Source organism: Lactuca saligna, chromosome 8 (assembly GCF_052625555.1).
Source record: "Lactuca saligna cultivar CGN05327 chromosome 8, ASM5262555v1, whole genome shotgun sequence".
Taxonomy (NCBI): Eukaryota; Viridiplantae; Streptophyta; class Magnoliopsida; order Asterales; family Asteraceae; genus Lactuca; species Lactuca saligna.
Window position 1 is genome coordinate 179,370,568 of NC_136424.1, and position 12,008 is coordinate 179,382,575.

General features: G+C 31.8%; 1 protein-coding gene across 1 annotated transcript; it reads right to left on the minus strand.

The window, feature by feature from the left end:
* Window positions 1-11,146: 11,146 nt before the first annotated feature.
* Window positions 11,147-11,764, minus strand: LOC145010352 (secreted RxLR effector protein 161-like). Its single transcript, XM_078968909.1, has one exon. It carries the CDS (start codon window positions 11,762-11,764, stop codon window positions 11,147-11,149), a length of 618 nt encoding a protein of 205 aa, XP_078825035.1.
* Window positions 11,765-12,008: the final 244 nt, after the last annotated feature.

Below are 12,008 nucleotides of genomic sequence, written 5' to 3' on the forward strand. Positions count from 1 at the left end.
CTATACAAAAGTACATGATTAAGCCATATAATTGCTTGTGACTTTGTGGTTGTGCTATTCAAGATCATACTTTTATACAAGTTAGAAGACACAACACATGATCTTGCCTTCCTGCTGCAATGTCCCCATCTGTCATATAATTTCCTTTTTCTCACTTATTGTGCATTTGATTCTCGAATAAACCTTTATATATAGAATATGATAGAAAAAAGCTCTGGTATAATTTCCTCTCAAACACCTGCTCAACGTCTTTCTGAATACTCTCAAATTGTTTTGTTCCTCCATGATAACCCTTCAGAAAAATGGGTATTCGTATGCCTCGGACCATTCAAGCAAGACAAACTGACAAATACTCCAACGGTCTTTGTCAAATGGAACATGGACAACAGCAACGGATGTTGGAGAGCAATAAAAGAAGCGTTTTTTGATTCCCGTGTCATTGTTAAGCCTGCATTCATTACAGGACTTATTACGTGACACGGAGCAGAAGAGTTTGGATTTGACCATCCAATGGGCGGCCTAACTATCCTGTGTGGTGAGCAGACATTTTTTGATCTTGCAAGACACCTGGGAGCATTTTGATGTCAAGTTACATCATTCTATTTGTTAACACATTTTTGTAAAGCACGGATCACAAAACATTTTTCAACATGTGAGACTGATCAATCGGTTGTCCCCGTTCTATAAAATATGAATATTGAGTTGTTTGGAATACCATGTATATTCTTTAATGATATAAGATTATACTTGAAGGAGAAACAAAATTCATTGTAAATATGTTTTTCAAAAACAGTGTGTCCGCTCAATTTAAAAAATAAAAGAATCAGTATAGGGATATTAGACTTTATTTTCCTTGGTTTGCAGCCTAATATAAGCCGATAATAACACATTGTTACACCGATATGAGGAACAAATATCAAATATAAATGTTTTTTTTCATTGTCCTATATGTAACGGTCAAAATGCATAGCCAGGATTAAACATAATATTTCTACAGGTTCTCTATGATTCTTAGTTAATGTCATCATGCAACATTTTCATATATTAATTAGTTGTGGTAAGAAAATTGCATAGCTTTATCCTAGTATTCATTGGCTTTTAGTTAAATGATTTTTGGGTGTGTAAGTAATCAAAAGATTAGTTAAAAATTGTTATAATTCTATTTGTATATCTAATCACTGGGTTCATTTTTCATACGACGGGATTGTTTTCAAGTGGGACCCAATTTGGTCTTGTAATCTATCAATATTTTGCCAACATATATAACAATTTGGTTAGGGAACAAAAGCATGTGAGAGTTAATGTTTTATATATCATTATCACAAGTAATTGGACACAACTGAAGATGCATTGTTCACCAATCATTTTTAATAAGTTTGTACAACTTGATAAGAACCACGTTGTTTATTGAGTTAAAATACTAGAAGTCATAACATTACCAATTTATATTACCAAATATGTGGTCTCCCGAATAACTTCGAATTTTGAATTATGGTTTACGAATAAATGGTTTTCCCTTGAAATTTAACAACTATTTTATTCGAGATTCTGCGTTGTTTTCCTTATAACTTTGAATTTTTAATTATGGTTTATGAATGAATTGTTTTACCTTGGATATATATATATATATATATATATATATATATATATATATATATATATATATATATATATATATATATATATATATATATATATAGAGAGAGAGAGAGAGAGAGAGAGAGATCCAGTAACAAAATATTTTTGGTAGGAAGGTAACAATTTTTTTTCTACATATTTTTTTTACGAACAAAATAAATGAATCACTAGATGATTCACAAGAAAAAATTCCCAAAAAAACATCTTTATGATTCATTTTTAAGTAAATTAAGAAAAAATTCATTTTTATGATAATTGTAGTGAATAACAACAAAATCATTATATAATGAATCATCGAGATGTTTTTTTGAGAATATTTTCTTGTGAATAATCTTACGATTGAATCATCTAATGATTCATTTTGTTTGTTCCCAAAAAAAATATATAGAAAAAAAATTTCTTACCTCCTACCAAAATTTTTCTTGTTGTTTGATCTTGACTCTCTCTCTCTCTCTCTCTCTCTCTATATATATATATATATATATATATATATATATATATATATATATATATATATATATATATATATATATATATATATATATATATATGGAAATTGGAGTTTATTCTATTTTAAAAATGAAAAAATTATTCTTGAAATCAGGATGTTACAATGTGGCACAAAGAGTAACAATCTTTGTTAATTATATTTTCTTGATGCAATTTTATAAGACAAGCAAAGGCATAATGTTGAATACAATACTCTCCATTTCACTCCCAAACAAAGAATCACTTTTTTGAAATAGTTGACACAAAATTTGTTTCAAATTTATACACTCGACAAATTATAGTGAAATAAAAATTGTTAATAGATCCGATTTGGGAAACTTGTCAATATTTTTGGATTTAATTTGTCACACACATACTCAGATACTAACATGATCATTTTTTTTATGTAGATACAGTTTGAGAGGGTAAAAGATCAACTAATCACACTCATCAAAAATAGATAGCAAAAAGAGATTGAACAACTTTGCTACAACGTAGCTAACATGTTATATCTTTGTTTATATTCTCTAATATTTAATGATTTTTTAATTTTTGAGTATGTAAAGATTTTGCTTGTTTACATGTAGTCTATGCTCCATATAGTGGAAAGAAAATTTCAATGGAAATTTGTTACATGGTACGAAAGAAAGGAAAATTTTAGGAGACATAAATGTTGTTTTTTGTTGTTGTTGTTGTTGGTTTTTTTTATTTTTATTTATTTTTTTTAAACATTATAAATTGGTGAAATTTGGTGTTTTTGTGATGTTAATGGTTAATTACTTAACTTATTGGTTTGATGGTATTTTTAAATGTCTCAAACTCTTCAAAATATGGTTTGGTGGTTTTTTAACATTTTAAGGTAAGCTGTATAAATTTAGGGTTTTTAAGATGTTAATTGTTAAGTACTCACTTTATTAGTTCGTTAGTGTTTTTAAGTAAGTTATCAAAATTTGATGTTTTTAAGATGTTAATTACTAGGGAGATTTTTAAATATGCCCTTCTTAAACATCAAAATATCATATTTACCCAACTTAATTTCTAAATATCATATTTTACCGTTTATAAAAATTTTACATATCATATTTACCCTTCATAAAATTTCAAAATATAATATATGTCATTTTTAAACATTAAAATATCATATATGCCCTTCTTAAATATCAAAATATCGTATATGTACTTTTTAAACATCAAAATATCAATGGTAATACCTAAAATGTCCTCCATCTACAACATGATAATAATCAACAACAACAAAAACTAAAGAATCAAAATATGCATTCCATAGAAATGGTTGAAGAGGAGTACTTTTGTCTGTCAAAAGGCCGACATTTCAACAATTTAGAAGTTCACATTCCATTATAATAGACGTAACGATAATATTGTTAAATTTCTTAATTATTATAGTAATTTCTAAGATATAAAAATGATTATAAAATATTAAAAACATTATAAAAAAGGATTTGGGCAAACATGATATTTTAAAGGTTTATGAAGGGTGAATATGATATTGAGAAATTAAACTGGACAAATATGATATTTTGAAGTTTAAGAGGGGCATATATGAAATTCTCCTTAATTCACAAAATAAAAAAAAAAAAGTAATTGTTGTTTGTGGTTTGATTTGGCCAATAATTACACCAAACCCGCATGGTGATCACTCCTATTTGTAGGTGGTATATTTTTATGTATTAGTGATGGCTTTGCTAATTTTTCAAAAGCTTTTTTGTTAACTACATTTTTTGGTTCTTTTTCATTATTTGTGTTTGTAGAGGCGAGCAACCAAGTAACGTGTGTTTCTCGGTTGGAGGGGTATATTGCTCATCGATTTCGTCGTAGTAGTATAAACGAAGAAAGTGGATAACTTGAAGGAATCCTTATAGGGTTCCAATGAGCAAGCATGGAAACAAAATGGTCCAGGGTATTATGAGGTTTGTAATTAATACCGAAGATTGCCATGGATGGGATTTGAGAATTCGAGCTTTAGTAGGTCTTCAAGGAGCAATGTTTTACTGATGTACGTCTTGACTGAAAACTTTTAGATGACTGACAGAGTCAAGTTTTATTATGATGAGAAAAATAAACTTTTTATAATTTGGCTTCACTTGGTATGGATTTGGATTGGTTTTTTGATATTAGATTACGATCCATGTGCTATAATTACCTAAATTTTCTTAGTTACAAGACTATTTTCACACATCATGTGTTCGGTACAATATTTGTTTATATAGGGCTCTTTTGCGTCTGAAGCGTGATTTGTGTCCTCAAATTGGCGTGACACCTTCTGGTTCTCAACAATAAAATGAGATTATTGTTGACCTTGATGACTTAGCTTTGATGAATTATGTCTTTGAATATGTGGTGAAGATCACATGGTTACACTAGCTTAGGTCGTAGATAGGTGGTATTCTTGCAGAGATTGAGTAACATCCCAAATTTTATAATACGCTTGATGACCTAACTTCTACGGATTATGTCTTTGAACATGGAGTGAACGACATTGGTTACACTACCCCAGGTCGTGGATGGGTGATAATCTTGAAAAGACCTGGCAACATCCTAAATTTTATATCAAACACAAGGCAATCATGTATATAAGAACTTTAAGGAATGCTGTTGGGCAAAAATAGAAATTAATAACTCAAAGTTCAGTAAACGAAAACTATTAATAAAATGAAGTAAATTAATTGTTCATTTACTTAAATTCATATGTATGTTGAATAATTAGGTGATATAGTATAAGGGTATTGTTAGATAAATGATTGATTGATTCTTAAAAGACAAATACATAAGAATATATAAAGAATACCTAAAACCTAATGGCTAAATCCTAAATCCAAATCACTAACCCCCCCCCCCCCCCCCCCCCCCCCCCGCAGTTTTATCGGGTGAGGACTGTTAAACTGAAAAAAAAAAAAACATAAGAACTAGATGAAGATAGCGGCATTGGCGGTGGTAGAGCTGTAACAATGTGACTAACATCGATTGCTCGTCGGAGAAGAAGAGAGAAGAAGCAGCAGCCATAGGTAATTTCGTTGTAGAAAAAGAGAAACTGTCGGCATCAACAATGATGATACAACCAACAGCAGGAGAATCTAGAGAAAGGCAGCGAGAAAGAAAGAGGGCCTGAGCTGTGGCAGACAGAGCCAATTCCGGTGAGATCAGCAACGATAATGTTTATAGAGAAAGAAAACGACAACATCAGAAAAGGTTGAATCGGAAAAGAGATATAAATAAGTGGCTTGAGGATGACACAGAAGGATTAGAGACATAGGTTTTCTGAGAATGAGGTAGAAGTAGATGAGGCAGTGGAAGAAACCAATGAAAGAGCTCTAATTTGGTGTCGGTGGCTTTTTTATTATTTAACCAGAAAAGAGAAGAAAGGGAAAAATATGGAACATAATGAAGGCACCTTCGGCGACTATTTGAGAAGGTCGTCGGAGGTGGAAGTCGGTGACAGTGGGTTATGGTCCGTAGCAGGCTTTTAACCTACAACTCTGATACCATGTTAGATAAAGGATTGATTGATTGTCAAAAGACAATTACATAAGAATATATAAAGAATACCTAAAAGCTAATGTCTAAACCCTAAACCCTAATCACTAACATGTATTTTGAAATATTTTGAATTTAAACATAGAGGGAAAAATCATTTACTTATTATTTTTGGGTCATATTGAATATAAATTGAATATAAATAACTTATTATAAACGAAGGTTAACAGATGTGAACAAAAGTTGAAATTGGGGCGCACCTTATTTTCTTTTCTTGTGAGCGTCGATCGAATGTTAACTAAGGAAAAGAAAACGCTGGTTTCCTTATGTGTCGTTGGTTATGTCTACTGGAAGGAAGGGGAGACCTTCAAGGTCTCTTAGTTTTCAGTTGAGTGCAAACCGAACCAGAGAAAGGGGGAGAAGAATTGGAATGTAGAAATTATATAAAGGATGCATGATTTCTCACATTTGGTAACCAAAACTTAATATTGTCCTTTAATTTTTACAGATTCTTTACGTAATAACCAAACCCTAGTAAGTTGATTTTTTAAAAATATTCAAATAAATTTTGAAATTAGATTTGGACTCATGAAATGCTATTTGTATTGAGCTTAGAAACATGATTACATGGAAAAAACTTGAATATCTTGATTGCGACATATTTTAGCTTTACTATCCTTTATTTGAATTCGAGGAGTTTAGTGGTTAAGCTAATAACAACATATGCTAACAACGATATGAGGAACAAAAATCAAATATCAATGTTTTTTTTTCCAGTGTCCTGTACATAACGGTTAAAGAGCTTAATCATGATTAAACATAATACTTCTTTGATTCTCAGTTAATGTCGTATGCAACAATTTCACATATTAATTAGTTGTCATAAGGAAACTGCATAGTTTTATCAACATGATTCATTGGCTTTAAGGTACATGATCTTTAGGTGTATAAGTAATCAAAAGAATAGTCAAACATTGCTATAACTCTATTGGTATATGTAATCAGCATTTTCATTTTTCATGCGATGGAATAGTTTTCAAGTGGGACCCAACTTGTCTTGTAATGCATCAATGTTTAGCCAACTTGGATTTAACATTGGTTAAAAACCAAAAACATGTGAGACTTAATGGTTGATATATCACTAGGCATGTTGAAAATACCTAATACCCGATTACCCGATCCGATCCATTTTGAATTCTGGTAGATCGGGTCGGGTAAATCGAGTTTCGGGTTTGAAAATTCGGGTAATCGGATAACCCGTTATTTAAATAGGTCGGGTATTGGGTAGGTGTAAAAAAATTCGGATATACCCAAATACTCAATTTTAAAAAAATATAAAACTAAGTAATACACTAGTTATAATAACTATTAAAGGTTTATTATTATTTTACATAATTATTATTCATTATAGTTTAAACCAAATGTTATATAGCTTCATTATTTGAACGGTATATAGTAAATAAAAAAGTTATTGTTTAAAATGAAATGGAGTTTCGAACACAATGTTACAATGAAAGACATGTTAGATTTTTCTTCATTTTCTTTGTGCACTGCGGATCTTCAACTATGCACATGTTTTTTTTTTTTTTTTTTTTTTTTTGTCATTTCTTCTTTATAAATTGAAATATAGGTATATAATTGGTCCCTGTAATTTAGATAACATGCTAATTTTTTTTATTTATAACTTTTATGTAGTCACCTTTTGCATTAAATCATGTAACATGTTTGGTTAATCTGAATTTGATCAAACACTGATCATGTGCTCCATAAACTGTTTTTTTAAATCAAAATTTAAAATGGAATGCGAAAATCACCTAACATATTCTAATGACTCGTATTGTTATCGTATATGTACTTGTTAATTGTATGAAATATTTTGTTACCCAATTTTTTTATTAAAGCAACTGAAACGCAAAAAAGAGTTTAAAAAAAAATTAGTAACTGACATTTAAGCCAACTTGGATTTTACTTTGGTTAAAATAGAAAAGCATGTGAGACCTAAAGGTTGATATATCACCATCACAAGGTCATTGACCCAAGTGCTACATATTGCTTACAAATTATATTTTTGATTATAGGTTATGAAAAAACACAATTATCTCTGTTAACTCCATTCCACTCCCAATATTCTCATTTATTTAAAATTACGTGTATCTTGAATAATTAGGTGATAAAGTAGATGCGTATTTTAAAATATTTGGAAGTTAAAAGTAGAGGGGAAATATGTTACTTATATGTTACTTATGAATTTTGGGTCATTCTGATAATAAATAGAATATAAAGGGCTTTATGTAAACATGGGTTCAATGTTGGGATCCAAAGTCGGTCGAATGTTAACAAAAGAAAGGAAAACGCTGGTTTCCTTGTGTGTGCGTTGTTATGTCTACAAGTTGGAAAGAAGGGGAGACCTTCAAGGTCTCTTTGCATTCTGCTGAGTGCGACCCGAACCAGAGAAAGAGGTAGAAGAAACGGAGCATAGAAATCATATAAGGGGTGCGTGATTTCTCAGATTTGGTAACCCAAAATTTCTGTTGTCCTTCAATTTGACAGATTCTTGAGGTAATAAATAAACCATAGTAAGTTAATTTTTCGAAAATATTCAAATAAGTGTTGAAATTGGATTTGGACTCATAAATTGCTATTTGTAATGAGCTTAGAAACATGATTGCGTGGCAAAAACTTGAATATCTTGAATGCGACAGATTTGAGTTTTACTAATGTGAATTCCAATACTTAATGAAAAAACGAATAGGCCAGGGAAAACTTTGATGATAGCATGGAATTGGTATGTGAATATCACAAGATTTGTGGTAACAAATCTACTGGTGTATCGATACAAATGGGAGAATTCTAAGTAATTTACAAAGAAGAGACAAAACCTTAACAAGTTGAAAGTCGCCTGGGAGCATTTTGAAGTCAATTTAAATCATTCTATTTGCTTACACATTTTTGTAACGCACTGATCACAGACTTTTTTGCAACAGGCATTTGAAACTCATGTGTTACTTGTTCCTGTTTTATAAAACATGAATTTTCAATTGTTTTGAGTGCCCTGTAAATTATTTGATGCTATCAGCTTATACTTGAATGTGAAACAAAATTCATTGTCAAAATTTATTTTTCTTTCAAAAAAGAAGTGTGAATATAGGCATATTATATTTTTTTGTTGGGTTGTTGGCTAAGCTAACAACAACATATGCTAACAACGATATATATGAGGAACCAAAATCAAATATCAATTTTTTTTCACTCTCCTGTACGTAACGGTCACAGTGCATAATCATGATTAAACATAATACTTCTACAGATGTTATACGATTCTCAGTTAATGTCGGATGCAACAATTTCACATATAAATTAGTTGTGCTTAGGAAACTGCATAGCTTTAACTTGATTCTTGGCTTTAATTTACATGATCTTTAATTTGGGTGTATAACTAATCAAAAGAATAGTTAAACATTGCTATAACTCTATTGGTATATATACGTAATCACCATGTTCATTTTTCATGCGAAGGAATTGTTTTCAAGTGGGACCCAGTATGTCTTGTAATGCATCAATGTTTAGCCAACTTGGATTTTACTTTTGTTAAAGAACAAAAGCATGTGAGATTTAATGGTTGATATATCACCATCACAAGTTCATGGACCCAAGTGCTACATATTGTTTACCAATTATATTTCTGATGATAGGTCATGAACAAAAGCAACAGTCTTTGTTAATTCCATTTCATTCCCAAAATTCACATTTCAATAATAATTAACGCTGAAAATATTTATCATTCAAACACTAAATAAATTATAGTGAGCTCAAAGCTGTTCCTTGATCTGATTTCATACAAGTGGGAAAATTGTCTCGATTTAAATACAAATGACAAAAAAACCTAGCTGGTGGTTAATTGGTTGTAAGAATGCTGTATAGAAGTCATAATGCGCCCAACTGAGAAGCAATATCACTGAATGTATATTCACTGCATGGAATTGTGAGGCCACCCATTTGATGAACATATCCAAATTCTTGCTCTGCCTGATCTAATAATTCTTGAAATGCAGGTTGGCTTAACAACCATACAGGAACCACAAATCGCTTCTTCTCTTGCTCACCAACATAAATTGCTAAATAGCCTTTCGGGATTTCCATAGATTTGTTTCTGCTGCTTCCATTGGATAATGATCTTCTGAGAATTTGTTTTGCTTGAATGATCCGAGGAAAAAGTATGGCCATTTTTAAGGATGGTAGTTTCTGTTCACTTCAAAAGCCTGATTGAGGATGGAAACTCTATAAGCATGCACGTCTTCTTGGTGAAAAGTTGTGAAGGATTTCAGAGGAAGTTGTGGTTATGTTATTCATATTGAATGGTTTTTATATACAGAGATACAAGGAGATCTTGATCATAAAGGATGGTGACATCTGGTGGAAGAAAAGGCAACGTCACATGGCTTTGTCTTCCAACCTGTAAGACAGATCCATTGTCTAATTCACCTATTAATGATAGGGCCAGATATGTTTCAAGAAATCCCCAGAGACCTGAGCCACAATTTCATACTTGTTAGGCGGCATTACCACATTCCTCTTAATATTACTTGGGACCACGATGCTTCTACTGTTTTTCATTCCCACCTTAATTTAGAATACTGGTGATACAAGTAATCTTCTTTGTTAATTATTTTCTATACAAAAGTACATGATTAAGCCATATAATTGCTTGTGACTTTGTGGTTGTGCTATTTAAGATTATAATTTTATACAAGTTAGAAGACACAACACATGATCTTGCCTTCCTGCTGCAATGTCCCCATCTGTCATATAATTTCCTTTTTCTCACTTATTGTACATTTGATTCTCCAATAAACCTTTATATATAGAATATGATATCCAAAAGCTCCGGCATAATTTCCTCTAAAACTCGTGAGGGCTTTTACTCAAAGAGTACTGACTTTATTCAATGAGTAATGGTGGAAAACAGAAAGCCACTTGCAGGTGGGACAAAAACTGCACACTTCACTTTTGATTTGGGAGAACACACCGACTTGGAGCAACTTTTCTGGGTTTTTTTATTAAATTGCAAAAGGGAAATAGACTACGTTTATAAAAAGGAAAATGCTTCCTAAACTAATGCGGGAACTAACCCACTTCTTGATTACGCCTAAAGAAAAGGAAACATGCCCAACATGGCCTTTTGATAGAGTCAAACAACAAAATAAACATATGTTTCCCAATATACCCTCACCTAAAGAAAAGGAAACATGCCCAACATGGCCTTTTGATAGAGTCAAACAACTAAATAAACATATGTTTCCCAATATATTCAGAGTCCAGAGTCCACATTCCAAGATTTTTCTCTCATTTCCTTGAACATGATTCTTGCAAATTGTATGGTGAGGATATCAGCCTTCTGTTCATGACTTACTACATGCCATACAACAACATCTCCCCTTTCAATGCATTCTTTAATAAAATGAAACCGGGTAACTATATACTTGCTTCTCCCATGGAAGACGGGATGCTTTACTAGTTCAATAGCTTACTTATCGTCGATGTGGATTGTAACTGGACCTAATTTTTCCCCTGTTACCTCCTGGATCAACCAACGGATCCATAATCCTTGACATGTTGCTGCCATAAACTCCGCTTGACACGATGACAGTGCAACAATCCTCTGTTTCTGGGAACTCCATGTCACTGGACTTTCATTCAAGCAGAACACAATTCCACTTGTACTTCTTCTATCAACCACGTCTCGGGTGTGATTGCTATCCGAGAATGTAATCACTTCATTCTTTCTGAAGCTTTGAGGGTAAAACAGTCCATGATAGACAGTTCCCTGTAAATATCTTAGAATTCTCTTCACAACTTGATGGTGAAGTTTAGTGGGCCTTTCAAGGAACCGACTTACAATTTTCATTGCATATGCTACGTCAAGTCTAGTGTGGCATAAATATCTCAGACCACCAATGATACATCTATATTTAGTAGCATTTATGGGTTCAACATCTTCATCTTTTGTTAATTCCAGCTTGTGCTCCATGGGTACCTCCGCCCCATTGCATTCTTCCATGCCTATTTTTTTCAACAAACTCTTGGCATATGATGTTTGTTTTAATCTGATTACTTTCTCTTCTTGAGTCACCTCAACACCCATGTAGTATGATAATAGCCCTAAGTCGCTCATCTCAAATTCCTAGTTCATTTGTTTCTTGAATGTGTTTCCTCCAATTGTGTTTCCTCAAATGACAATGAGGTCATAAACGTAGATCCCTACTATCAACACATTGTCTTGTGATTTTCTTATGTACACTTACTGTTTCAAGAAGGGAAACTAGAGCGAAAACTTCTTCAAAATCAATCCATTTTTATGAACATATCCTTTCTCCACTAATTGGGCT

What these genes read in the sequence shown, in the direction of transcription:
- LOC145010352 (XM_078968909.1), bottom strand. Translation starts at nt 11,764, where the DNA reads ATGGGTGTTGAGGTGACTCAAGAAGAGAAAGTAATCAGATTAAAACAA.